Below are 25,840 nucleotides of genomic sequence, written 5' to 3' on the forward strand. Positions count from 1 at the left end.
TAGCTTATTTTATACCTAATAGTTTGTACCTCTTACTCCCCTACCTCTATATTGCCCCCCCTTCTTCTCTCTCCCCACCGGTAACCACTGGTTTGTTCTGTGACTGTTTCTTTTTTGTTATACTCACTGGTTTGTTGCATTGTCGATTCCACATATAAGTGACATCAGACAGTGTTTGTCTTTCGGACTTATTTCACTTAGTATAATGCCAAGTCTATCCATGTTGCTGCAAATGGCAAAATTTCATCCTTTTTAAATGGCTGAGTAGTATTCCATTGTATACATATACATCTTCTTTATCCATTCACATTACTGATGATTTTTTATTTAATACCAGACATTGTGAATTTTATATTATTGTATCCTTTAAGAGTTTTAAGCTTTGTTCAGATGCACAGGTATGTTGCTTGGGATTGGTTTGATCCTTTAAAGAAATCCTTTGCTATGAAGAGTCCACAGCAATCTCTACTCTATGGCAAATTTAGCCTCGCTACTAAGGCAGAACCCTTCTGAAGGCTCTATTCAGTCCTTGTATATTGCAAGGTTTCTCCAATTTGGCTAATGAGAATTTAAACTATTCCTAGCCTGTTGTAAACTTCAGTCTGCTACTTTTCATTGGTTGTTCCTTGAACTCTAGTTTTACCCCCGACACAGAAATAAGTACTCAGCCAAATACTCAAGGCTACACCTCTACACGTCTGGGAACTATTTCTGTAAAGCTTCCTGTTTTCTAGTACTTCATCCCACAACTTCTAGTCCAACTCAGTCTTTTGGAACTTTGATCCCTAACTCAATTCAACAAAACCGATGGAAGAAATATTAATCTGTACCACTAAAAACCTCAAGAAAACTGAAGGGGACCAAACTTAAAACACGATAGTCAAACTGTCAAAATACGAAGAATCTTTAAGTAGCAAGTGAACAATGTGAGCAAATTCCGTTTCACATTTGTGTCATTTCCTCAAAAGAAGAAAGCAAACACAGGGACTTACTTCCCTGGTGGTCCAGTGGGTAAAACTCTGTGCTCCCAATGCACAGGGCTTGGGTTTGATTACTGGTTGGGGAACTAGATCCCACATGCATGCCGCAATCCTGCAACTAAAGATCCCATGTGCCACGACTAAGAACTGGCACAACCTAAATAAATAAATTAAAAAAAAAAATTAAATGACAATTTTAAAAAAGCAAAGACAGAAAAATGAATCCACCTGAATCAAACTGCCCAATAACACACAAAACCACACACTTATACCTCAAAATACTGAGACATCAACTAACTTTTATGAGCCACATTCATCACATCAGTTATTACAACTTTGTCACGTTTCAGATAACCCTCCTTCTACTACTTTGCAATGACAGTAGCTCCTACTTCCGACAGCTACTTCCACAACTTGAGGTGTTTCCAAGTGGCATATTTAATATACTATGCAGTTGTTAACCATTTTAGCATCTGTAGAACTGTTTTATCAGGTTCCTTTTGCGTTGCTGATTAAGTTTTGGGGTTGCGCCTCAACCGCATTTCTGTAAGCCCTGTGATTTCTATTGCACCATTTTGCACACCATGATTTTTAGTTATACATGTTACAGAACTGACTTTATGGGAATATGCCGAAGTAGTTAAATTTAGGTGGAGGGTATACGGTGTTCATACTATTCTTTGAACTTCACTGTATTAAAATTTTTTCATTTTAATGAAAAGCTGAGGGTGGGAATTCCCTAGTGGTCCAGTGGTCAGAACTTGGTGCTTTCACTGCCTAGGCCCGGGGTTCAATCCCTGGTCAGGGAACTAACATCCTGCAAGCCTTGCTGCGTGTGGCCAAAAAAAAAAAAAAAAAAGACAAAAAAAAAAAAGGAAAGAAAAACTGAGGGTGAGGAATAAATAGTACTCAAGAGGAAAAAAGTATGCAAAACCTTTGCCTCATTAGGATAGTCATCCTTCCTCATTGTTAAAAGCATACCTTTTAAATATTTAACAGGATACATTTCCCTTTCATTACTTTAGAATTATTTAACTGTATCAAACAACTATTTTGAATTTTGTCACTTGGGCTTCCCTTCCCTAAAACATAACTTATTTTATAAACTGTCGTAAAACCCGAGTCAAACCCTAAATAGTTAGTGGCTTAATTTATATCAAACTTAACAGAATAAACGACTAGGAAATGTTTGTCTCATTAGAGTTCCCTTTACAAGGCTTTAAATATAAACTACTCAAAAAAAAATAAAAATAAAAAAAAATAAACTACTCATATATTTAGATATATAGGTATACCCTAAGACACAGATACACATAAGGATGCTGAATAACTCAATTAAAAGTTCCAATATAAATAATTTTGGTTAAAGTATTTTCACTTAAGAGTATTTAGGATAGGGCTTCCCTGGTGGCACAGTGGTTAAGAATCCACCTGCCAATGCAGGGGACACGGGTTCGATCCCGGGTCTGGGAAGATCCCACATGCTGCGGAGCAACTAACCCCATGCGCCACAACTAATGAGCCTGCATTCTACAGCCTGTGAGCCACAACTACTGAAGCCCGCATGCTCAGAGCCCGTGCTCCGCAACCAGAAGCCACCACAATTAGAAGCCCGCGCACCACGACGAAGAGTAGCCCCCACTCACTGCAACTAGAGAAAGCCTGCGTGCAGCAACGAACACCCAACACAGCCAAAAATAAAAGTATTTAGCATATACATAATTCAGTTGTTTTATGGTAGCTATGATTTTTTTAACAGCAAGCTCCTAATACCCACTAAAATGATAATCGTTGAATTATTAAATTCCAGACTATCCAAAGACTTATCTGAATTTACCATTTACCAAGTTAGTCATTTTAATTAACTACCGGAGTTGTCAGACACAACCAAGCTTCAGGCTGGTCTGCTGAAGTTCTTTCTCCAGATGTGAAGGAGCTCCCCCCAGCTGCTTTCATAACACTTTTGTGAAATACACAAAAGAAAGATGGTTGAGTGTGATACAAGATTACAGAGGCCCAATTTGTGGTCCACCTTAAGGGTTTGGCCTTCCTCCAAAGGCAATCAGAAGTCATGAAAGCTTTTATAAAGGAGTGCCTGACAAGTTTAAAAAGATCACTAGCTATATATATAGTGTATGCAGAATTGACTGGAAGGTGGCTAAAGCAAGGATGGACACTAGTTAGATTTTACACCACTCATGGTGCAAGACAATGCTTGTTGATCAGGGTAGAGGCAATAAAGATGTTTTAAACCACTGGAAAAAGACTTACTAGTTATGAATCCTTCTTGTACAAGTAAGATCTGCTACATTTTTATTTTTAGAAGGAATCCCAATTAACACAACAGTGGTTATTCTTGGAGAAAGGGATTAGCATGAGAAAGACTTTCATTTTTCACTTTTCTTCTGTATTGTTAACTTTTCAATCAGCATATATATTATTGTAAGCAGGGATTTATCAGGGTGATGAGCATACTGGGCCATTTTTCCTTCTCAATACTTCTGTTAAAAAACTAACAGAAAACTTGAAAGTACCCAGGATTAAGCCCATAAGGAAGTTAACAGGTAAGTGCGAAGTCTTCTTTCCCTTCCTATACAGATTTCTCAAGAGGATCAGAGGTAACAGAGGTTGTGAGGGCAGGGCAGTGGGGGTAATGCAGGAGCACAATCAATTAATCTGCCCTTTGAAACCATATTTTTAATGTTTTCATCAAACTGTGTCAATACAATTTGAAGCAAATGCCAGCTGGAAAACCAGGCCCAGAAATTCATAAAGGAAACAATCTTCCAAACAACAAGGAATGCCAAGGTGCTCTTCCACTCCAGCTGCGCTATTAGTGGCCATGATGGTGCCAGTCAGCCAGTGTTATCCATGTTACCGACTGTTTACCTGAGAAGAGAAAAACTCAGATTTCAAAACCTGTAAGGACAGAATTTTAAGGATGGAAGATGTTTAAGGTGGTTATCCAAATCTCCCTATTTTTATAGGTGAAAAAAGACTAGAAGTATGAACTGTTTTCACCCAGACTAGCACACTAACAACATTTACTGCCCCCTACCCCAACTCTTCAAAAATATGCCTTTTTGACCTTGTAGGGAAATTCACGACCTGTATATACTTACCACATCATCAATTTTCAGAATGCTCCGGACAGTTTCAGTTGCTAGAGTCAGTGCACTGACTGAAACCAGCAGAGGCTGGACAACCAGTTCCTCCAGTATGTTGGAAATACCACCCTGCAAACCAGTACAAGTTGCTATTAGTGTTTGTAACTGATCCATATCACCAACTACAGTTACCAGTAAACCTCAAGGCCTCTCAAACTTAGTTTTCCCTTAGTCTAGTCAAGAGTAAGATACTCTCTACTAAGCTCTTCTCTACACTGTAGCTTGTATTTCAACTAAAATTTGGAAAAATTGAATTCCAAGCCTAACTCCAAAACAATTCCTTGTAAGCATCTTTTAGTTAAAAATACCCTGGCAAAGGGCCTTCCCTGGTGGCGCAGTGGTTAAGAATCTGCCTGCCATTGCCGGGGACATGGGTTCAATCCCTGGTCCAGAAAGATCCCACGTGCTGGCCCGCGCACTACAACTACTGAGCCTGCGCTCTAGAGCCTGCGAGCCACAACTACTGAGCCCATGTGCTGCAACTGCTCAGGCCCGCGCGCCTAGAGCCCATGCTCTGCAATGAAAAGCCACCACAATGAGCCTGCGCACTGCAACAAAGAATAGCCTTCACTCGCCACAACTAGAGAACGCCCACGTGCAGCAATGAAGACCCAACACAGCCAAAAATAAATAAATAAAAAATAGGGGCTTCCCTGGTGGCACAGTGGTTGAGAATCTGCCTGCTAATGCAGGGGACACGGGTTCAAGCCCTGGTCTGGGAGGATCCCACGTGCCGCGGAGCAACTGGGCCCGTGAGCCACAACTACTGAGCCTGCGCATCTGGAGCCTGTGCTCCGCAACAGGAGAGGCCATGATAGTGAGAGGCCCGCGCACCGCGATGAAGAGTGGCCCCCACTTGCCACAACTAGAGAAAGCCCTCGCACAGAAACGAAGACCCAACACAGCAAAAATAAATAAATAAACTCCTACCCCCAACATCTTAAAAAAATGTATTAAAATATAAAAAAATAGAGTATCCTGGCAAAAATTACGTAGATGATCATAATTATTAAAAATTATGAGATTTGTTTGCTGTACACCTGAATCACAATATTATAAATCAACTGTATTTCAGTTAAAGAAAAAAGTTATAAGATTTTAAATTATCTGATTCCCAATTCTGAATTTGGCCATATCTGCTCTACACCCTGCTTTTACGTCATTCTCACTTCCCACTTTTAGATTCCTACTGCCACTATCCTAGTCACCTTTATCCTAGGATTACTGGTGATGGTCCTAACAGGTGAACCCATCTCCCCATTCTTCCCTCCTTAAAATACTCTTTTCAGCACCTTAGCCTCTTGGTTAAAAAAACTTTAGTGGCTCCCAACTACTGGAATTAAAACACAAAAAAACACGAACACCCATGCCTGTCTCAACAACTTAAAGGACTCCTCATTCTAGCTTTTATCTGATCTTTCCAATCTTAAAGTCCACTCTATGACCATCATATAACCTCTGCTCTAGACAAAATGAGTAACTTCTTGGTCCCTCTTACCTGTAAACCACTGCTTCCCCATCTGAAACTTTTTCATTCCCTACCAACCAAGGCTGCAGCTTCATGAAACTTTCCCTAACCAGGTAGTGCCCTCCTTTGAGTTCTGTAACCATTCCAAAAATATCATCTTGGGTTGTCAATTTTTTTCCATTACATATTATTTGTCATCTCAATAAAAGGAGACATAAAACATTAATACAAAAGGGGAAATTATTATTGTTCTATGTGTTTACCCTATACAACTACACTAGGCTGGTGCTCACAACAGCAGCAATGGTTGACTACACACCAGGCATCTTTGTAAGAACTTTCTAATTAGTAATCCATTTAATCCTCACAGGCCTATGAGGGAACTATTAATAGTCCCTGTTTTTACAACCAAGAAAACTGAAGCACAGACTACGTAACTTGTTAAAAATTGTACAACCATTAGCTGGCAGACTTAATGAACAATACTTCTCACTTAAGGCATCATCTTCATTCTCACTAGATGGCATACATTAATTAACCTGCAGGTCTTATACTTAAATCCAAGGTTAACTCTATTTTTAATTACAAAGCCTTTCATTTGACAATTATGAAGCTTTTAGTATTTTATAATAATCAACATTTTCTGCAGTAACTAAAGATTAAATTATTACCTTTCGGACATTAATGCCTGTAGTTTTTTCTCCTTGGGCATGCCTGTTTCTTAGTTCTGTTACTGTAGAAATGGGATTCAGGCCAGCATTTTCAGCTAGTGTAGATGGAATGACCTCCATAGCATCTGCAAAAGCACGAACGCAGTAGGATTCCATACCACTCAATGTCCGTGAGTATTCAGTTAACCGCAGGGCCAATTCTATTTCTGGAGCACCACCTCCTGCAATAAGAGCCCTGAAATTCACAAATATATTTTTAGCTTATTTTATCCAACAGAAAGCTATTTTTTAAAAGTAATAACTTAGTATTTATACCTTAATAATAAAAATACCCAAGTTTTTATGTTCAAAATGTTACACAGTAATTTAATATTACCTCTTCTTCACTAAACAGCGAATAACACATAGGGCATCATGAATGGAACGCTCAGCTTCTTCAATCACCAATTTGTTAGAACCACGAACAACGATTGTAACTGTTTTTCCAGGGCTTGCACAGCCTGTAATCTTTAGTAAACAAACTCCTAATTAGGTATTTGAAGGATTAAAACAAATAAAAAAAAAAGGCAAATAGAAGCTTAATTTTAATATTGTTACCTTGATCAGTTTGCCAGAACCATTTAAGCTGACCTCCTCAGCTAACTCAGCCGATCCCAGCATGTCAGCAGTGAACTGGTCAACATGAGCAACTGGTTTGGTTCCAATAGTCTGAGAAAAATAGTGGTATACACAAATTGAGAAGTCTGAATAGTGAACATTTTCACACATACAGATACTAAGAATATTTTACCTTACAAATGAATTCAATGTCTTCTCTTTCAATATCCTTAACCACCATAATCTTCATTTTGTTCAGGAAATGTAATGCAAGATCACTAAGAGCATCTCTAAAATACAAAATCAGTGATTATGTCAATACTAGGTTAGAAAAAAACTTTGCTGTTCAACTCCTTTTTTACGGTTTTAGTAATTTTACTGTTGTTTAAATAGCCAATGATTTAAAAAATTATTTGTGAAGGAAGATGCTTTAAACAGCTTACCAAGTTTATGACCTCAAAATTCTTAAATAAGATTTCGAATGAATATTTAAAACATATCCCAACGACACCATTTGTAAAACACACAATAAACATTATGTCATCATTTTTCTTAATACTAAATAAGTATAACTGATAATTAACAATCGATGCTTTATGAATTTAGAAATTAAGTATGATGTAATTCAAGACTCCACAAATTTATACACTTTTACACAAATTACCTGCAATGATCCTCCTGACAACCCTTGATACTGAAGGGCAGATATTACTATCCTTGTTTTCCAAATAAGCACACTGAGCTTTGAGAGCAGTTTATTCAAGGTTACTAGCTATTACATAACTTGTATTTAGAGCCAGGTATTCCAACTTTTCATCAAGGTTTCTATATCAAGAGCATCCATAATACTTTCTGGCATAACATATTAATATAGTACATGAGAATGTGTCTACCTATTACAAGAAAACACTGAAAACAAACAAAAAAGGGATCAGTTCAAACTTTGGAGAATTCTTCCAATCCATGGACTATCCAGCATTCCCTCCAAAAGAACTTCTAAAATTTCAAGGCAAGCTATTGCATGGACCTTTAAATAAATGCCTCTAAAATTTTAGCTAGCTAATTAATTTTAGACTAAAGTTAGGTTTTTACTTGAGAGTGAGGATCTTGGTCTAGAAGGATAATATATTCCACATTTAAATGATCATAACAGGAAGAGAACTCACTTTAGATCATTTACCAGAATACAACAATACCCTAAAATGCAGATTCATTCCAGATTTCTAGTGGTTTACCCACCTCGAATGTTTCTTAAAAAATTGCTAGAAGGGATTCAAAATCAATTATCATTAAGAGGTGAACAAAATAAATAGCCCCACACCTTAGAATAGACTTCTGTATGAGAAGAACATTACATCCTGTTTTCTTAATTTGCTTCACTAAATTTAGAATATAGGCTCTCTCCTCTCGAAGTACTCGGTCCATCTGGACGTAGTCAGAAACTACTATTTGATTGTCCATCTGTTCAGGAAAAGGACGTATTAGTAATTTGCATTTTAAGAGTCCTTAAGCAAAAAAGTGAGACTTTGAATGAAAATATTATGTATAGTATAAATTCAACCAAAATCATACAAGAAATTATAGACACGCACAGAAAAAATTCAGAAAAAGGAGTATACACAAAACTTAACTCAGGTTTTTTACTTTCATCTATACAAATTGCTGTCTTATTTTTTACAAGTCCATTTTTGGTGATCATAAAACATAAGAATGATTATCCTATTTCATGAATGTCAGTTCTTTTCATATGAATTTACGCATTACTGAAATATCAATAATTTCAGTTGCAACCTTTTTACTCTATGAATTGTTAAAAAAACTGGTGTGCTGAAAGGAACTACGAAGGACAAATACTGTTATACAAAGACCTACAAAACAACGTTTTTATGTGGCTTAAAATCTGGGAAACAAACGACTCAACAGGAAACTTGTATGCCAACACAATCTAAAATGAGAGCAAACCTGAATGAGATGACAAAGATCAACCACTCCTTCAGGGGATGGTACTTATGACTGATAGATATGGGAATAATAAAAAATGGTGGTTTTCGGAGTATGGGTAATAAACTGGTTTTAAAGTTCCATTGTGCAAACATAAAGACAAAAGATCTGTCTGCTAGGGAAGGATGGGTAAAGGTTTCTGTTCTCAGAAAGCTAGAAAGAATCTGGAAAGTCCATTTATACTATCACTTTCACATAACCTATTTTTATTGTTTCATAGACATCCCTATCATTATTTGTCTTCATTTGTGAAGTGAATGCTCAATTTCAGTAAATAGCCAACTGAGATTATAGATTTATCGTGTGTGGCATCCAACATTTTCTACTTTTATCTAAATTTTACTAATTATTTTTAGATCCTTGCTTTTTATCACTGGTATCAGCATTTTCTATTTTTATAAAAAGAAAAATTTCATTATTAAAAAGTCAAACACCTAAGGAATCATTTCATTTGGTTTTACTTACATCTGTTTTGGGAGCAGATAAGCAGAACTGAATAAGCCCAATCTTAGCCTTTTCAACCCTGGTTATACCAGAATTTGCCACCTTTTGAGTAAGAACCAGACCTTCCACCAACTCACAGTCATCAATTGTCCCACTAAGAAAAAAGAAAACGAAATAGTTATGAAGGAGCGGAAGTCTTCAAGTTTAATAGATTACTAACAGATTAAAAATCATCAGTCTGATAAAATGTGCTTCAGCCTCACTCACATTTATTAGTGCCCCATTCCTGAACCTCTCCAATCACACCACTGCCCTGCCATCATCAGGGAATATAAACAAATTCTTGAAATTCCCACATTAACACAAGTTGTCATGAAAACAAAACAACCAAATGTATGTGACTTTCACCTATGTACTTTTCATTTAACTTATTTATTTTTGGCAAGAGCTTATGTTTACTTTCAAAATTAATTTTTATTAAAGTTATAATTAGAGATGCTTACCCAAGTTTTTTAACTATTTTAACATCTCTAAGATCTACACTAGTAGCTGTGGCTGGGTCAATCACTTTCATCACTGCATTTACAGTCATTGGAGAAAGGAGACTTGAATATTGAGAGACAACCTAGAATTATTAAAAAAGAAAATAAAGTCAGTGTCGTAACACAAAAAGTCCTAGTTTTTTAATGATAAAGGTATTCAAGAAGTAATCTCAATCATTTTTTTGGCTGGGGTGGAGAGCATATGAGAAAACATTCCATATAAACTGTCTTTTCCACTCAGGTTTGTCAGTCACCATATAAAAACATATGCCTGTGTTCCTCTTTTATTAATATAGTAGTCAGGACTGGCTAGATTACTAGTAATTCTACAGGAAATCCAAAAGAACAAGTTAATTTTCTGCTGAGGTTTCCTATCTAAAATGAATTTATGATCAGATGTTATATATGTGCACCCCTATTACTGAGGGGCTGACAAAAATAGCTAATGGTTAACATTTATTGAGCATGTATTATATGTCAGGCAGTGGTTTTAGCACTGTACATTCATATATTCATTCAACCTTCAGATGAAAAACCTGAAACAGCTTAATTAAGTGGAGCCAGCATTAAACCCAAGCAGTCTAGGTTCTATGACCAATGCTTGTAACCACTATGATATTCTGTCTATATTAGTTCTGGGGACATTTATCAATAATATTACTTAACATCACTAATACTATCTAGCTTTCCACTTAATATATAAATAATGCTGATGGAAAGGAAAAAGAACGGGGTGGGGGTGTGACACACAACATAACAGAAAACAGGTGACATGAGTTCCCAAGAAATTTAAACTTACATCACTTCTTTAAGTTTGGTAAGAAAAGCAGCATAGATATTAGTAAGAGATGGACCATGATGGGCAGCCCTATCTTGGGTTCAAATCACAGCTCTACCTCTTATTAGTGGGTCTTGGGTAAGTTATATAACTTCACTAGACCTCTTTTCCCATCTGTAAAATGAAGATACTACAACTTACCTGAAAGCCTTGAAGGAGTAAATTTTACTTGAACTAATTCAGTTACACAAATTAGCTACCTAGTCACTCTTGAGTTAACATTTATGAACTGTACAGCATCAAAAATCACAGTGTAGGGACTTCCCTGGTGACGCAGTGGTTAACTGAGCCCACGTGCTGCAACTATTGAAGCCTACGTGCCTAGAGCCCGCTCTCCTCAACAAGAGAAGCCAACGTAATAAGAAGCCCACGCACTGCAACGAAGAGTAGCCCCTGCTCGCCGCAACTAGAGAAAGCCAGCAGGCAGCAGTGACAACCCAACGCAAAATAAATAAATAAAAATAAAAATCACAGTTGTGCTTCTTAATGAACCTTAAACTGTAATTTTACAATGATCCCATAGTGCTTGTCTCACCTTTGAGTTCAATGAAGTGGCTGCACTATTTAACAAAGTTTCTCTGTCACTCAGTTCCACAGGTCGAGACATGTCAGTCAAGATTTCAATACCCTTTTCCAAAGCCTTCTGGAATGACTCAGAAATGATGGTGGGATGAATCCCTGCCATTTGTGAAAGGTGAGTTATTTAATTGTAACAGATAAACTTAAAATTTCTCTGTTCATTAAAATTTCAAAGTAGTCATAAATTTTAAATTAATCTTAAATAATAATGGTTTGAATAACCTTAACCACTAATATGTCTAATATTTTTTAAGTTTCCATTTAATTTGGAATAGATCAATTACATACTCCTATGATATTTAAGACTAAAACCAATTTTTCACTTTTCAAAACTCTACAAATCTACATAATAATTAGAATAAGTGACTGGTGAGTCACTATGACATTTGGGCACCATTTACCAAAGCAGGAACCCATACTTTTTCTCCTAAATCACAGTTCTCATTTATATCTTAAGTTTAGTACACCACCAACCAGTCATTTTTGAAAAGGAAAATTTTATCAAGTTCCATTCAAAAGGAAACCTAGCCAAAACAAAAACAAATAAGAACAAACAACACCCCCCAAAACCAAACCCAGAAGCAAAAAGAAAAAAATTTCTAATTCATATGGTAAATGTACCAAAATTTAATCTAAAAATTCCTGCTTAAAAAATTCTGCTCCAAATTAAATTGTAAATCTCATATTACTTAATATTTTTTTGCCTTTATTCAGTAATAAAGCATGTCCTATGTTCTACCCACCTTTCTGAAGAAGCTTGGTACAGGAATCTAAGAGAGAGCCAGCAATAATGACCACTGATGTCGTGCCATCTCCTGCTTCTATATCCTGAGCCTTAGAAAGCTCCACCAGCTAAGTGAACAGAACATGCCAAATTGCTCAATGAGAACTATGAGAACCCAGTAACATCTAATTCAAATATAACATCAATGACCTTCACCATGAGGTTCACATATAGAATTTGATTATTATCAAAACTGTAAGATTCAATATACTTGACTTCTGATTCGCTGTCCACCTTGGTCTCATTTAAAAATGACGACCTATACAGTTGTGGCATGCAAAATTCTACTTACATACTTTCTAACAAGCTATATTATGATTTCCAGTTCAGACTAAGGGTTGTAAATTTTTTCTTCCCAGTACTTAAGAGAACTATGGGTACCCTGTAGACTCAGAAGCTATGAAATGCAGCATTCAGATGAGAGAATATTGTCAGTTTGAAATCCCTGGCCAAGTTTATCTAAACTGATCCTGCATGAAGCATAATCTGATTCATTTTCAGTCATCTTTAACTAAGTAAAAGAGACTTTTTAACAGATAGGAACTTCTAAGGAATTTGTTTTTGCTGAAATGGTGACTTCTCACTTGACACTGCAATCACTATTATGATCTGTAGTTGAATTAGAAACTGTTTTTAAAAATAAATGTCAGTGCAAGTTTAAACACAAGATTTATTTTGCAAACAATTAAAATGATTTTGCTCTCTTTCAGTTAATACCCATTGAACTAATAATTTGTACAATTTCATGTTTTTCTCCCTTCCTCATATGTGTGGCACACTGCTGTGAACAAAGACAAGGACAGTCATGTTTTATTACAACTTGCAATGGAGAATATAATGCTAGACATACAATGTATCCTAAAAATATGCCTGTTTAGCATATAAAAGGAAAAATTTTCACCATGTTTTAAGCAATATCATGTGATCAAATAAGAAAAATTTAACTGTTTACCAATATCAAACAATACACTTAAAAAACCCCCACAAAACCCTCACCTAAAAATTATACTTACCATTCTGGCTGCTGGATGTAACACCTGCATTTGTTTCAGAATGGTGGCACCATCATTTGTAATGGTCACATCACCTTTTCCATCTTGAATCTACAAAGTTTGGTTTTTTTAAAAGAAAGTTATATATTTCAAAAATTTTGTTTTCTTCATCCAGTATTGATGTGAAATCCTAAAAGCTCTACTAATTTGAACACTTCTTGTACAGAAGTTAACTTATGTTTGCATAGTGCTTAACTTCAAATTGTTTTCCCTTACATTGGTATAATGATTTAAGAAAACACAGTAATAGTCCAGCTTTGCAAATGAAACAGCTGGGTTTTTTCCTACATAAAAGTGAAGGAACTGAGACACCAAAAAAGGGATAGAAACGATATTATAAAGAATCATTATCATAAATAAAATATGAATTATAGTTAGGTCCCATTCATCCCAAAGTAATCTATCCCTTTCTGAACTCTCAAAGCCTTTCTAACACTTTACTTTTTAAACAGCACATCTTAACCCTCTATAGAGCGCTTGCAGTATGAACAGCAGCACTCAGTAAGTAATGAATGATTGAGCCTTTCACCATTTTATCCATTCCTTTCGGTCCAAGGCTTGTTCTAATAGCATCAGCAACGGCTGTAAACAGAAGAAAAAAATAAATCAAGACCCTTTAAAGAGCATTTCTACCCTCAAATAATCATTTTGGACTTATTAGAATATGGTGGACAATTCACCATGTTCACTGAAGAAAATTCAATGTCTAATAATAATCTACTGAAAACAGAGTAATTTTTTTACTCCTTTAATTGTACGACGCTTCACTTTTTGTTGTTAAAATCACTATACATAGCACTTGTACTCTGCATGTGGTAAAATAAATTTTGAGGGTTCACCTAATCTTCCTTTAAGTATCAAAATGGTATAACCTACTTATGCGCTCTGAATGAGGACTATATTATTTTCTCCATTCCTTAAAACAAGCCGCGATAATAGGACAACTATATAATTTGCTTATTTGTTTACTCTGTCTCTCCCAACTATAGTATAATTTCTGAGGGCAAAGACTTTTGTTTACTAATGTGAAGCTGGTATATGGATGGACCACAGTTTAAAAAACAGTAACAAAAACCCTCTTTGAACCCAAAACCGAATCAAACAAAAACCCCACAAAAAAACAAAACCTCAAAACCTTAACTAAAAAACCAAATCTAAAATCATAGTATTTTTAAAAATTTTTATTTATTTAAAAACTTTTGGCCACACCGTGTGGCATGCAGATCTTAGTTGTCTGAGCAGGGATTGAACCTGCGCTCCCTGCAGTGGGAGCACAGAATCTTAACCACTGGACCATCAGGGAAGCCCCTAAAATCAGTCTTTAGACATCATTACTATGTTATGAACCATCTCTGGATATATAGTCTACCACTCCATTCTTCTTATTACGTGTCCATGAGCATGTTTCTATTTTATTGATCCACTTATTATTTTCTAAGAGAAATTGTAATTGATGTACTTGATCCCCTTTACTGCGACAGGTCCAGGACAAACGATTAAATCTCCCCACCCTTTTTAAAAAAAAGATTTAATTTTATTTATTTTTGGCTACTTTGGGTTTTCATCGCTGCGCGTGGGGTTCTCTAGTTGTGGCAAGCGGGGGCCACACTTTGTTGTGGTGCGCGGGCTTCTTGTTGTGGTGCCTTCTCTTTGTTGCGGCACATGGGCTCTAGGTACGCGGGCTCAGTAGCTGTGGCACACAGGCTTAGTTGCTCCGCAGCACGTGGGATCTTCCCAGACCAGGGATTCAACCCATGTCCCCTGCACTGGCAGGTGGATTCTTAACCACTGCGCCACCAGGAAAGTCTGCCTTCCCCTTTCTCATATACCATTTCACCCCATATACAAAGGGCTAAGATAGTGCCCTATTTTTGTATACTCCACAACTAGCATAATGCTTCCCCTTCATTGTGTAAACAATGCATAATCTGGACTTCCCTGGTGGTGCAGTGGTAAAGAATCCACCTGCCAATGCAGGGTAAATGGGTTCTATCCCTGGTCCAGGAAGATCCCACATGCCGCGGAGCAACTAAGCCCGTGCGCCACAACAACTGAAGCCCACACACCCTAGAGCCTGCTCACCGCAACTACTGAAGCCCGCGTGCCTAGAGCTCGTGCTCTGCAACAAAGACAAGCCACCGCAATGAGAAGCCTGCGCAATGCAATGACGAGTAGCCCTGGCTCGCTGCAACTAGAGAAAAGCCAGAAAAGCCTGCGCACAGCAACGAAGGCCTAATGCATCCAAAACAAAAAATAATAGTAATAATTTAAAAAATACATAATCTTAAAGAGGGTAAGAGAAAATATTTGGTATAGTTTAAGAATTATATTCTACTTAATTATTTCATAATTTGGGGCTGCATTTCCTAATTATTCAGCCATCCTTACCCTTGCAGGTGATTTTAGCGGACCCACATGGCCACAATTCTACAAGCAGACCAATTCATTTTAAGAATGCGTCCTTATATTCATCTATGTGAAGACTCCAGAAAGACACACATTGTGCAAAAAATAAAAAAGTTCTAGACTGATTACCTCTCTGAAAGTGTTTGAAGTTTAACACACTGTAGTACACAATTATATGTTAAATGACTTGTGCTGAATAGTACTAAACGACCACTACTACTTTTGTGTGTGTGGTTTTGATATCATCAACCAATGGTACTTAATATACTTTTTGGTTATTAGCAAAATAAAAAACTGGCTCCATGAATTATGCTAAAGATGCATCTGGCAAAAGCTTTTCTCAACCAGTTTGTAGGGTTTTGCCTGACTTGGACAGACTACGAGTGGCCCTTAGTTCCACAAGCTCTCCTCACTTAAGATGTAAGGGTCATGTTTATAGGTAAATAGATGGCCTTTTCTTCCTATATGCATACCTCCCTCGACCAGTTTTAATTCTCTGTGCACTGATGTTTCAAAAGCTACCAAAGTAAACGTCCCATCTTGTATCCTCCTTGTTCGTTGAAAATCTACCATATTATATAGCATTCTTGCCCACCCCCCTCCAACAGCCCCAGAATTTATCTAACATCTTGTTTCTAATGTAATAAATCTAAGTTTCAACTATGCTCCCTAGATAACTATCCACCAACTTTTTTTTTTTTTTTTTTTTTTTTTTTTTTTTTATGCGTTACGCGGGCCTCTCACTGTTGTGGCCTCTCCCGTTGCGGAGGACAGGCTCCGGACGCGCAGGCTCAGCGGCCATGGCTCACGGGCCCAGCCGCTCCGCGGCATGTGGGATCTTCCCAGACCGGGGCACGAACCCGTGTCCCCTGCATCGGCAGGCGGACTCTCAACCACTGCGCCACCAGGGAAGCCCCCCACCAACTTTTATTTCCAGGTAAATATTCTCTCTTGAACTTCCAAATGACTCCTAAATTTACCCATCTGGTCATTCTGACCTCCTCAACTCATTTAGGCTCAAACGAGAACCTATTCTTTCTTCTTCCACCATCCTCCCTTCAGCGCACCTGCTTCTTTCAGCAGCAGCATCACACCCTCAGTCACCTAGACAAATAACCTCAAATATTTGTAAGGCTGTACTTTATATACATCTGGCTCTTCATATGCTTTCTCATTTAATCCTCACAGCAACCCTCCAAGTTAGGTACTATCTCACTACACTGAAGAACAATCTGTAGCTGCGCGAGTTGTTTTAAAACCCTTTCCAAGACACCAGGCCCTTCCAGATTCGGACCGACTTTACCTTTCCGATCTCACCTCTCATTTCTTCATGCACCTTATGCTCTAACCCGAATGAAATACTCACTGTAGCAAATACACATAACGGCAAGATCTCTAAGCATTTGTTCTCACTTTTCCTTCCAGACTCTTCCACCTCAACCCGACTTATCTTAATCCTCACAACTCCCTTTTTGAAAAAAAGGGCAACTTTCCCTCCCCGATTTTATAAGTAAGGAAACCTTGGTTAAAGGTCACAAAGCCACGAAGTAACGTAACTGAATGAAATCCAGGACTTCTTAAATTCCACCAAAGGCCAAACTGTTCTCTATTTGCTCGTTGCACGTGCAGAGAGGACATCAAAGCACAATGCGGCCTCATAATTATTCTCAAACAAGATGGGTCGGTTGGTTCCCCACATCCCAGTACAATGGGCCCCGCCCCAATCTAAGGCGCAGAGAGTTTACCCGAATTCGTTTCAATAGCTGTACCGAAAGAAGCTTTTTAATAAGAACAAGAAAACTGAAAAGTATTGTTCAAACATTCTACCAGTGGACCGCTGCATGCGGGCCTCGGCCCCTTTCTTAAATAGGATGAATGAATGCAGCACGGCCTGGCAAGAAAAACTATGGGCGTCTAAGACGCAGAATAGGGCAAGTCCAAAGGCCTCCATACTCGGGGTCGGAAATCATGGGCAGAGAACAGACAGGAGGATCCCTGCACTGAGCTTATTCTATGGGAGGCCCACAGGGGATCATCCGAAGGAAGAGAAAACGAATCATGCCCATCCAAGACTGGGAGTGAGAATGCACAGCTAAGCCCGGAGGGCCACGGCTTAGGCCGGGCAGCGATACCTTTGGCCGCGGAGATGTTGCTGAAGCGGATCTGGGCCGGCTTATCGCGGTCCTGATAAGCGCTCTTCCCGCGGCCGCCGGCAGCCCCGCCGTGCGGCCCGCTCCGGGGGACTATGTTTTCCGGCATGGCAAGCTTGGACGGGTCTGCGTGAGCTCTGGGAGGGCGGATGGACGCGGATTCCGGCTGGCCCGGGACTAACGGTAAGCGCCCACCGTCTTCTCGAAGCTTCCGGAAAACTACGCCGGCGCCGGGAGGAGGAGGCGGGGAAAGGGGCCTCCTTGGAGGCCCGGCGCCGCCGTGACGTAGAAGGCTGCCCGCTGCATGCCGGGTGCGGGGTTCGCGCCGCGGATCTTGGGGCTGTTGGGAGCTGTTGGCCTGCGGCCCAGTGGGTGGTGGGCGGGCTCCTGGGAGGCAAAAAGGATAACCTGCGATTGAAAAGGCTGGAGTTGGGACATCTCATCTCCTTGGCCCTGAGGTCCCTTCTGTTAACTCAAGCTGGACCTGTCCGCTAGGTGTTGTAGCAGCCGGGAGTTACTCCTGGGTGGGTGGGGCAGGGCTGAGTCGGTTTTTACTGGCGGTAGACGTGTATTTTATTCAGTTTTATATATTTTGAAAGCGAGTTGGAAGAGAGGTTGGAAGGGGTGACTTCTTTCCCCCCCTTTCTTGTTTTAATTGAGGTATAGTTGATTTACAACATTGTATTAGTCTCAGGTGTACAACTCAGTGATTAAAATTTTTCATGGATTGTACTCCGTTTAAAGTTATTATAGGGAATTCCCTGGTGTTCCAATGGTTAGGACGCAGTGCTTCCACTTGAGGGGGCACGGGTTACATCCCTATTCTGGGAACTGAGAACCTGCAAGCCGTGTGGCACAGACAAAAAAAAAAAAAAAAAAAACTATAAAATATTGACTATATTTCCTGGACTGTACAATACATATATCCCTGTAGCTTATTTATCTTATATGTCCTAGCTTCTGCCTCTTAATCCCCTATCCCTGTTTTGCCTCTCCCACCCTTCCCTGTCTCCACTGGTAAACACTAGTTTTTTTTGTTTGTTTTTTTAAATATTTATTTATTTATTTATTTTTGGCTGTGTTGGGTCTTCGTTTCTGTGCGAGGGCTTTCTCTAGTTGCAGCAAGCGGGGGCCACTCTTCGCGGTGCGCGGGCCTCTCACTATCGCGGCCTCTTTTGTTGAGTAGCACAGGCTCCAGACGCTCAGGCTCAGTAGTTGTGGCTCACGGGCCTAGTTGCTCCGCGGCATGTGGGATCTTCCCAGACCAGGATTCAAACCCGTGTCCCCTGCATTGGCAGGGAGATTCTCAACCACTGCGCCACCAGGGAAGCCCACTAGTTTTTTTAAATTATGTATCTGTGAGTCTGTTTTTCTTGTTATATTCATTCATTTGTTTCAATTTTTAGATTCCACATATAAATGATAACATACAGTATTTGTCTTTCTCTGACTCATTTTACTTAGCATAATATCCTCTAGGTCCAATGCATGTTGTTGCAGATGGCAGAATTTCATTCTTTCTATGGCTGGGTAGTATTCCATTGTGTGTATATACCACATCTTCTTAATCCATTCATCTGTTGATGGACACTTACGTTGCTTCCATATATATATATATATATATATATATATATATATATATTTAAGAACATTTATTTTATTTCATTTTTTTGGGCTATGTTGGGTCTTCGTTGCTCCACGCGGGCTTTCTCTAGTTGCGGGAGCTGGGGCTACTCTTCATTGCGGTGCGCCGGCTTCCATTGCAGTGGCTTCTCTTGTTGCGGAGCACGGGCTCTAGGTGCATGGGCTTCTGGGCGTCCGTAGTTGTGGCTCATGGGCTCTAGAGCACAGACTCAGTAGTTGTGGCGCACGTTGTTTGCTCCGCGGCATGTGGGATCTTCCTGGACCAGGGATAGAACCTGTGTCCCCTGCATTGGCAGGCAGATTCTTAAGCACTGTTCCACCAGGGAAGCCCGATATCTTGACTAATGTAAATAATGCTGCTATGAACATTGGGGTGCATGTATCTTTTGGAATTAGTGTTTTCATTTTCTTCAGATACATGCGGAGAAATGGAATTGCTGAGTCATGTGGTAGTTCTATTCTTTTGAGAAACCTCAATGCAGCCTTCCACAGTGGCTGCACCAATTTACATTCCCACCAACATGCCTGCCAATATTTGTGTTCTTTTTGATGCTAGCCGTTCTGACAGGTGTGAGGTGATACCTCATTGTGGGTTTTTTTGGGGTTTTTTTTGCGGTACGCGGGCCTCTTACTGTTGTGGCCTCTCCCGTTTCGGAGCACAGGCTCCGGACGCCTAGGCTCAGCGGCCATGGCTCACGGGTCCAGCCGCTCCGCGGCGTGTGGGATCTTCCCAGACCGGGGCACGAACCCGTATCTCCTGCATTGGCAGGCGGACTCTCAACCACTGTGCCGCCAGGGAAGCCCTCATTGTGGTTTTGATTTGCATTTCTCTGATGATTTGCGATGTTGAGCATCTTTTCACAAGAAGAATGTCCTCTATTCAGGTCTTCAGCCCATTTTTTAATTGGGTTCCTTTTTTTTTTTGGTACTGAATTGTATCAGCCATTTATATTATAATTTTTGATATTAACCCCATATTGGTCATATCATATCATTTGCAAATATTTTCTTCCGTTCAATAGATCTTTTCATTTTGTCAATGGTTTCCTTTGCTGTGCAAAAAAGTTTTTAAGTTTAATTAGGTCCCATTTGTTTATTTTTGCTTTTGTTTCCTTGTGACTGCTTTTCTTTGATTTAGATGTTGGAGTTGGTTGTTGAATATTGATTGATACTAGGTGGTAGTTAGAAATTTAAATATACACTGGTTAAATACCAGAGAATCTTAAAAGTTTTGCACCTGTGATTGCCTACCAAATCAGGACTGCCTGTCCAGTTAGTACGGTGCTTTAGTTTTACAGTATTTTCTCCTGCATAACATAGCCACTGACTCTTAGGGAGCCTGAACATTTTCATAACAATCATTTAGTTCAGTTATGTGCTAGTTGCAGTGCTAAGCCTTTTACACGTTTCATCTCATTTAATACTCTCAACAATCCTATGAAGTAGGTGTCTATCTCTTTTGGTAGGAGATAAGGGAACGAAGCACAGAGAGAACTGAAGCCCAAGGTAAACCTGTAAATAGATGGAAGAAGTATTCCAATAGAGCAACGACTTCAGAGGTCATGAGCTAAACTGCTGGGCTTTTTTTACTTCTATATTTTAATATGAAAATAACGCAGGTGAGGTTCTTTCGATATTTGTTCACAAATAGTTACTTAGCATCCATAAAATGATGGATGCCTGGGATAAGTTCAAGGACAATTGTTCATAGTACTTAATCCTGTGATCTTTAGGAGCTTTTACACTCACTCAGGTTACTGGCCGTAGAAGATGAAGCTTCTTAGGTGCTCTGAGATCCGTAAATCTAGGGCTGATTTCTCTTTAAAGGAGCAGATTACTTCTATGCAGCCCACAAACATGCTATGATTATTTGTTAAAACAACTGGGGTAGTATGATGGAAACAAGTGTGATGATGATGGAAATAGCATTAATTTGGGGGCTCAAAGTTCTGGCTTGAGTTCCACTTCTGCTACGTATTAGCTGTGTAATCTTGGGTGAGTCATTTAAGTTCTTTGGGTCTCATTTTCCTCATCTTTAAATAGGAGGGTTGAATTAGATGGTTTCTAAAGGCTTATTAAACTACTAGTTTTATTAGTGTGAGGAATAGACCTGTCAGCCAGAAAGGACAAAGCAGAATTTGGAAGATGCCATTATTGGCTTTTGGGGACAGTCTCCATAGGTATGACAATTGCTTTAATTAGCTGAGAGGTTTCAAGTTATAAATACATATTCTTTTTCTGTGACAACTGATATTGGAATTATTTTTCTTCCTAGGATTAAGCAATAATGCTGAACATTTGATTGCTTAAAAGTATTGGTGTACACTAATTCTCTTTAAGAATGGAATTTCAATAAGTATTAAAACATACAACTTTTGTAGGATACTTTATAGATACAAAGCACTGTTGCTAGTGAAGGATAGACATGTTGGAAAAATTCCTATTGTATCAGATCCAAGCATAGTTAAGACATATGTGGGAATGTTGGCAATAACAGTAGCCTTATAGAAGTTCTCTAATGATTTGTAAAACAGTTTTTATAAAACGATAATATTTGGCCAACCATCCAATTGAGGGTTCTCCTCTCTAGGATGGATGCTGAACCATGTGCTAAGCCCTCAATAATAAGACCAAGCCAGGCACCATTTTGGATTGGAAAAGGAGGCAGGAATGTGTTTAACTTTTCTCTTAGGTTTTCACTCCATCTCAAAGACAATTTTTAATTGTTATTTTTATTATCCATATTTCTTCTCTTCCGAATCAGTTTATGTTGTTGAGACCACCATTAAGCTCTGTTTTCCTAAACCGTATTGTTTGCATCATTCTTTTTAAAAGTTGGCTTGCAATATGTTAACATGAAGCAGGGGCCTGTTTTCCTTAAATACATTTTGATTTTTCTAATTTTCTCTGAAAGGTTTCTAGTTCACATTTTTATTACTTTCTAACCCTCCCACTTATAAGATTTCTATCTGAAAATGGGAGAAGGAAAAACCAAAGGGGGGTGCTGGAAAACTTAGAAGTTTTGTGATCTATTATAAGTAAACAAGTAACCAGATGTCCTATCTAAAAACAGAAATGAACTAATATTTAATTATTGTAGTACTATCCAGAGTCATAGAAGTTGCAAATTTGTGGACAAAATTGATGACTGTTATTTTGGAGGTCTAGGGTGTGGAGGGACACAACACAAAAAGAGAGGCAGCAGACACTAGATACCTCCTGATGGAACACGAAACAAGCTGAACCTGAGTCTAATAAAGTTCCTAGATCTAACTACTAATTTACAGATTTGTAGGACATACAAGGATAGAAGAATATATTTTAAAAAAATGATACCATGAGGGTATAATCAATAAAATCTAAATTGTGGGAAACTCAGTAGGACAAATGACCTACAAATGAATTGCAAGAAAATGAAAACAAAAAACAATGAAGTTGGAAGGGGAACCTATAGGTAATTGCATTTGGCTGGCTAATCAACTACTTAAATATTCAGACAAACAGTTAAAAAATATGAAGTTTGTAAGACTATCAGAAATTTGAATACTGATTGATATTCAATGATTGATTATTAAGAAAGTATTTTTTTAATTAGAATATGGAAAAATGTATTATGGTTATTTTAAGAGCTTTTATCTTTTAAGAGAAGCATACTGAAATATTTACAGATAAACTGCTATGATATCTGGGATTTTCCAAATAAAAGAGAAGGGTGAAGTGGATGGGAGTAGAAAGGAAACAAGATAGGCAGTGTGTTGGTATTCATTGAAGTTGGTGATGGGGACATGGGAGCTCATTATACTATTGTTTTTACTTTTTATGTGTTTGAAATTTTCCATGAGAAAATGTTTTTTTAAAATGTTTAGCTGTTCAAAAAGAAAACAAGACTAGATTTCTCCATGTATTTTCCATCTTTCTAAATTCAATCCCATTTAAATCTTTGAGTCTGAATTTGAATTAAAAATACTTTAAAATGCAGAATGAGAGTTTTGTTCTGTGGCAGTTTCATTCCAAATGCTTGCTGTGATAGTTATCTTGATTAACACAGCTCATTAAAGGATAAAATACCACACAAGATACATAGAGAGGTAGCCCACAAATAAATGAGCACCCGTATGCTCTGAACCATCATCTACTCTGTCACCTAAACCAGAAACCTGGGATTCATTCCTTTCCCTCTCCCCTCATCCAAACTCTGCTAATTTTACCTCCTTTATGTCAAAAATCCATCTCATATTCTCCATCCTAAGTGCAGCTCCCTTAGATCAGACCCACATCATCATCAATTTGATTACTAGTGATAGTCTAGCTTTTGGCCTCCTTTGCTCCTTAAGTTCATTGCCACACCACTACCACAAAGCTCAAATCTGATCTTGTTATTACTCTTCTGCTTAAAACCTTTCAGTGACTCTTCAAGGACCAGATATAAAAATCAGCATTACATGGAAATTTCCATCTCTATGACCGAGGCCCTGTCTATCTTTCCAGGTTTATTATCCTGGGATCCTGGTTCCACTTTGCTACTGTAGGGGCGGAAGCTATATCTTTTTCTTTCTACCCTTCTAGGTGCTTGGCTGGGGCTCTGTAACAAAAGATAGATAACAAGAGAAAAGCATACAGATTTATTTAATGTAAGTTTTATGTGGCAGGAGAGCCTTGATAAGGAAATTAAGACTTTGAAGAAGTGGTTAAAACTGAGTGTTGCTGTGATTTGATGAAGAGTGGAAAGTTGTGGGAAAATGTGACGGGACAAAAGGATATGAGCTAAGGGTAATCAACTGGGAAAACTTAGTAAAGCCTGTTCTTCTCTCTGTCTTTGGAAGTAAGAATGCTCTGGGTATAGGGAGGGTACCTCTCACATGAGGGTCTTATGACCTGCTTCAGGGAGAAGGGGGAAGTCAGAGAATCCTTGCACCTGTCATTTCTCAGGTTCCTTTAAATATTCAGTGTGCCAAGATGCCATATTTTGGGGTAGTGTGTCCTGAATCCTACCATTACACTATTGGGTTCCTAGTGTACCTCAACACACCACTATGTTTTGTGCTTGCATGTATAGGGATGTGCTATTTCACCCGCAACATACCTGGCTATTCACATTAAGCCTTTCTTTGACTGATTCAAACTGAGTTAATAATTATTTTCTTTCTTTCTCCACCAATTCTGATAGCTACTTCTAGGCACTAAGTAGTAACAACCCTTAGTTCATTGCATTTAAATAATTTATTGATACAGAGGAGGAAAAATTAATTTTCCCTTCCACTTTTCTGTTCTGGCTGGGACCCCTGTATCAAAAGACAGATTAATGAGAAAAACAGAGGTTTATTAACGTGTATACCTCATGTATACATGTGACATACCCAGGGAAAAATGAGTAACTCAAAGCAGTGGCTTAGAACACCTGTTTATATTACCATCTTCAGCCAAAGACAAAGGAAAGGACCATGTCCAGGAGCTCATTTATGGAGAGATGACAGGGAAAAGCATGGTAAACAAGAGTAAGTTATCGCAGATTTAAGTCGGTGCATTCTCCATTGATAAGGGTCTAAAGTTGTCTTCTGGGATTGGTTTTTGTACTTTCTGGTAGACAGGGAAGGAGGGACACCTTTGAAAATGTATGTCCTGTTTTTAGGTGAATAGGAGAAGGGCTGTGAGCTTTCCTTGTATCTGCTTATTCTCAGTTGCCTTCAGCTCAAAAGAATCCTTATGCCAACGTGGTATATTTTGGGGTGGCATATTCTGCTACCCTTCATTTACATATTATTTTCCTTTACCAGAATGTAAGATTTTAGAGCAGAGTGTCTTATTCATTCTGTATCCCCGGGAGCCTAGCAGAATGATTGGCACAAAGCTCTCAACCAATATCTGTTGAGTGGAGAGTGAATGGAGATTAAAGTAGAACTGGAAAAGGCAGAGGAGAGACAGGGAGCAAGGAGAGTTTATTGCAAAACTTAGGGGCCCCTGTATTTCCACATTATTTCAGTTCACATTTTAAATTTTAACATTTTGCAGAGCTGGAAAATCTTATAAAAACATGTATTGCTGGCCTGAGACCAAACAGCCTGTAAGCCATAATAGGAGCAGTTTAATAGGGGAAGCGACTAGTTGCTTAATGAGACTTAGAATGGGAACCTATCTGACCACAATGAAAAGGAAACCTGTTTAGCAGAAGGGCCGCTAGTTAGATGCTTATAATTTCCTTTGAGCCAAGGCTCAGGGTATTTTCCTTGCTGTTGTCTCACAGCAATTAGGCAATTCTTTTAATAGGCTTGCGTCCAGGTTTATCATCTGCGAAACAGGTTGTGTTTTGAAATTTAATAAAATAAAGCTTGTGCTTTGATCCTTTTGTTTGAAACGCATTCTAAAAATGCGGCTGTTACCAGCCTTGAACAGTTACGTTAGCAATAGCAGCCCCTGGTGGCACAGGGATGATTTTTTTTATTGGTCATCTTGGTGTTTTGGAACTTGTAGGCTCAAGCAGGCCCTGTGTTAAAAAAACAAAATTCAACTGAGTAAATTT

General features: G+C 38.6%; 1 protein-coding gene across 2 annotated transcripts; it reads right to left on the bottom strand.

Moving 5' to 3' along the window:
- Positions 1-3,657: 3,657 nt before the first annotated feature.
- CCT4 (chaperonin containing TCP1 subunit 4) lies at positions 3,658-17,932 on the bottom strand. Of its 2 annotated transcripts, XM_032653112.1 has the most exons (15): positions 17,862-17,875; positions 17,662-17,713; positions 13,653-13,705; positions 13,085-13,174; positions 12,031-12,139; positions 11,244-11,386; positions 9,832-9,953; positions 9,350-9,482; positions 8,205-8,344; positions 7,077-7,173; positions 6,884-6,994; positions 6,663-6,793; positions 6,287-6,521; positions 4,103-4,216; positions 3,658-3,869 (listed from the first exon to the last, which is right to left on the bottom strand). In XM_032653112.1, the coding sequence occupies exons 3-15, from the start codon at positions 13,662-13,664 to the stop codon at positions 3,855-3,857; spliced, it is 1,452 nt and encodes a 483-aa protein (XP_032509003.1). In that variant the 5' UTR covers positions 13,665-13,705; positions 17,662-17,713; positions 17,862-17,875; the 3' UTR covers positions 3,658-3,854. The 2 variants fall into 2 exon arrangements, with proteins under 2 accessions (XP_032509003.1, XP_032509002.1); XM_032653111.1 differs by having other exon boundaries at positions 17,662-17,932.
- Positions 17,933-25,840: the final 7,908 nt, after the last annotated feature.

The sequence above is a fragment of the Phocoena sinus genome, chromosome 13 (assembly GCF_008692025.1).
Source record: "Phocoena sinus isolate mPhoSin1 chromosome 13, mPhoSin1.pri, whole genome shotgun sequence".
In the NCBI taxonomy this organism is placed as follows: domain Eukaryota; kingdom Metazoa; phylum Chordata; class Mammalia; order Artiodactyla; family Phocoenidae; genus Phocoena; species Phocoena sinus.

Excerpts from the sequence above, each read along its gene's own strand:
- CCT4 (XM_032653111.1), bottom strand. The coding sequence starts at position 17,788 with ATGCCGGAAAACATAGTCCCCCGGAGCGGGCCGCACGGCGGGGCTGCC. Across the intron at positions 13,706-17,661 it reads CAACATCTCCGCGGCCAAAG|CCGTTGCTGATGCTATTAGA; the intron begins GTATCGCTGCCC and ends TTCTGTTTACAG. Across the intron at positions 11,387-12,030 it reads TACCAAGCTTCTTCAGAAAG|GGATTCATCCCACCATCATT; the intron begins GTGGGTAGAACA and ends CACAAATGGCAG.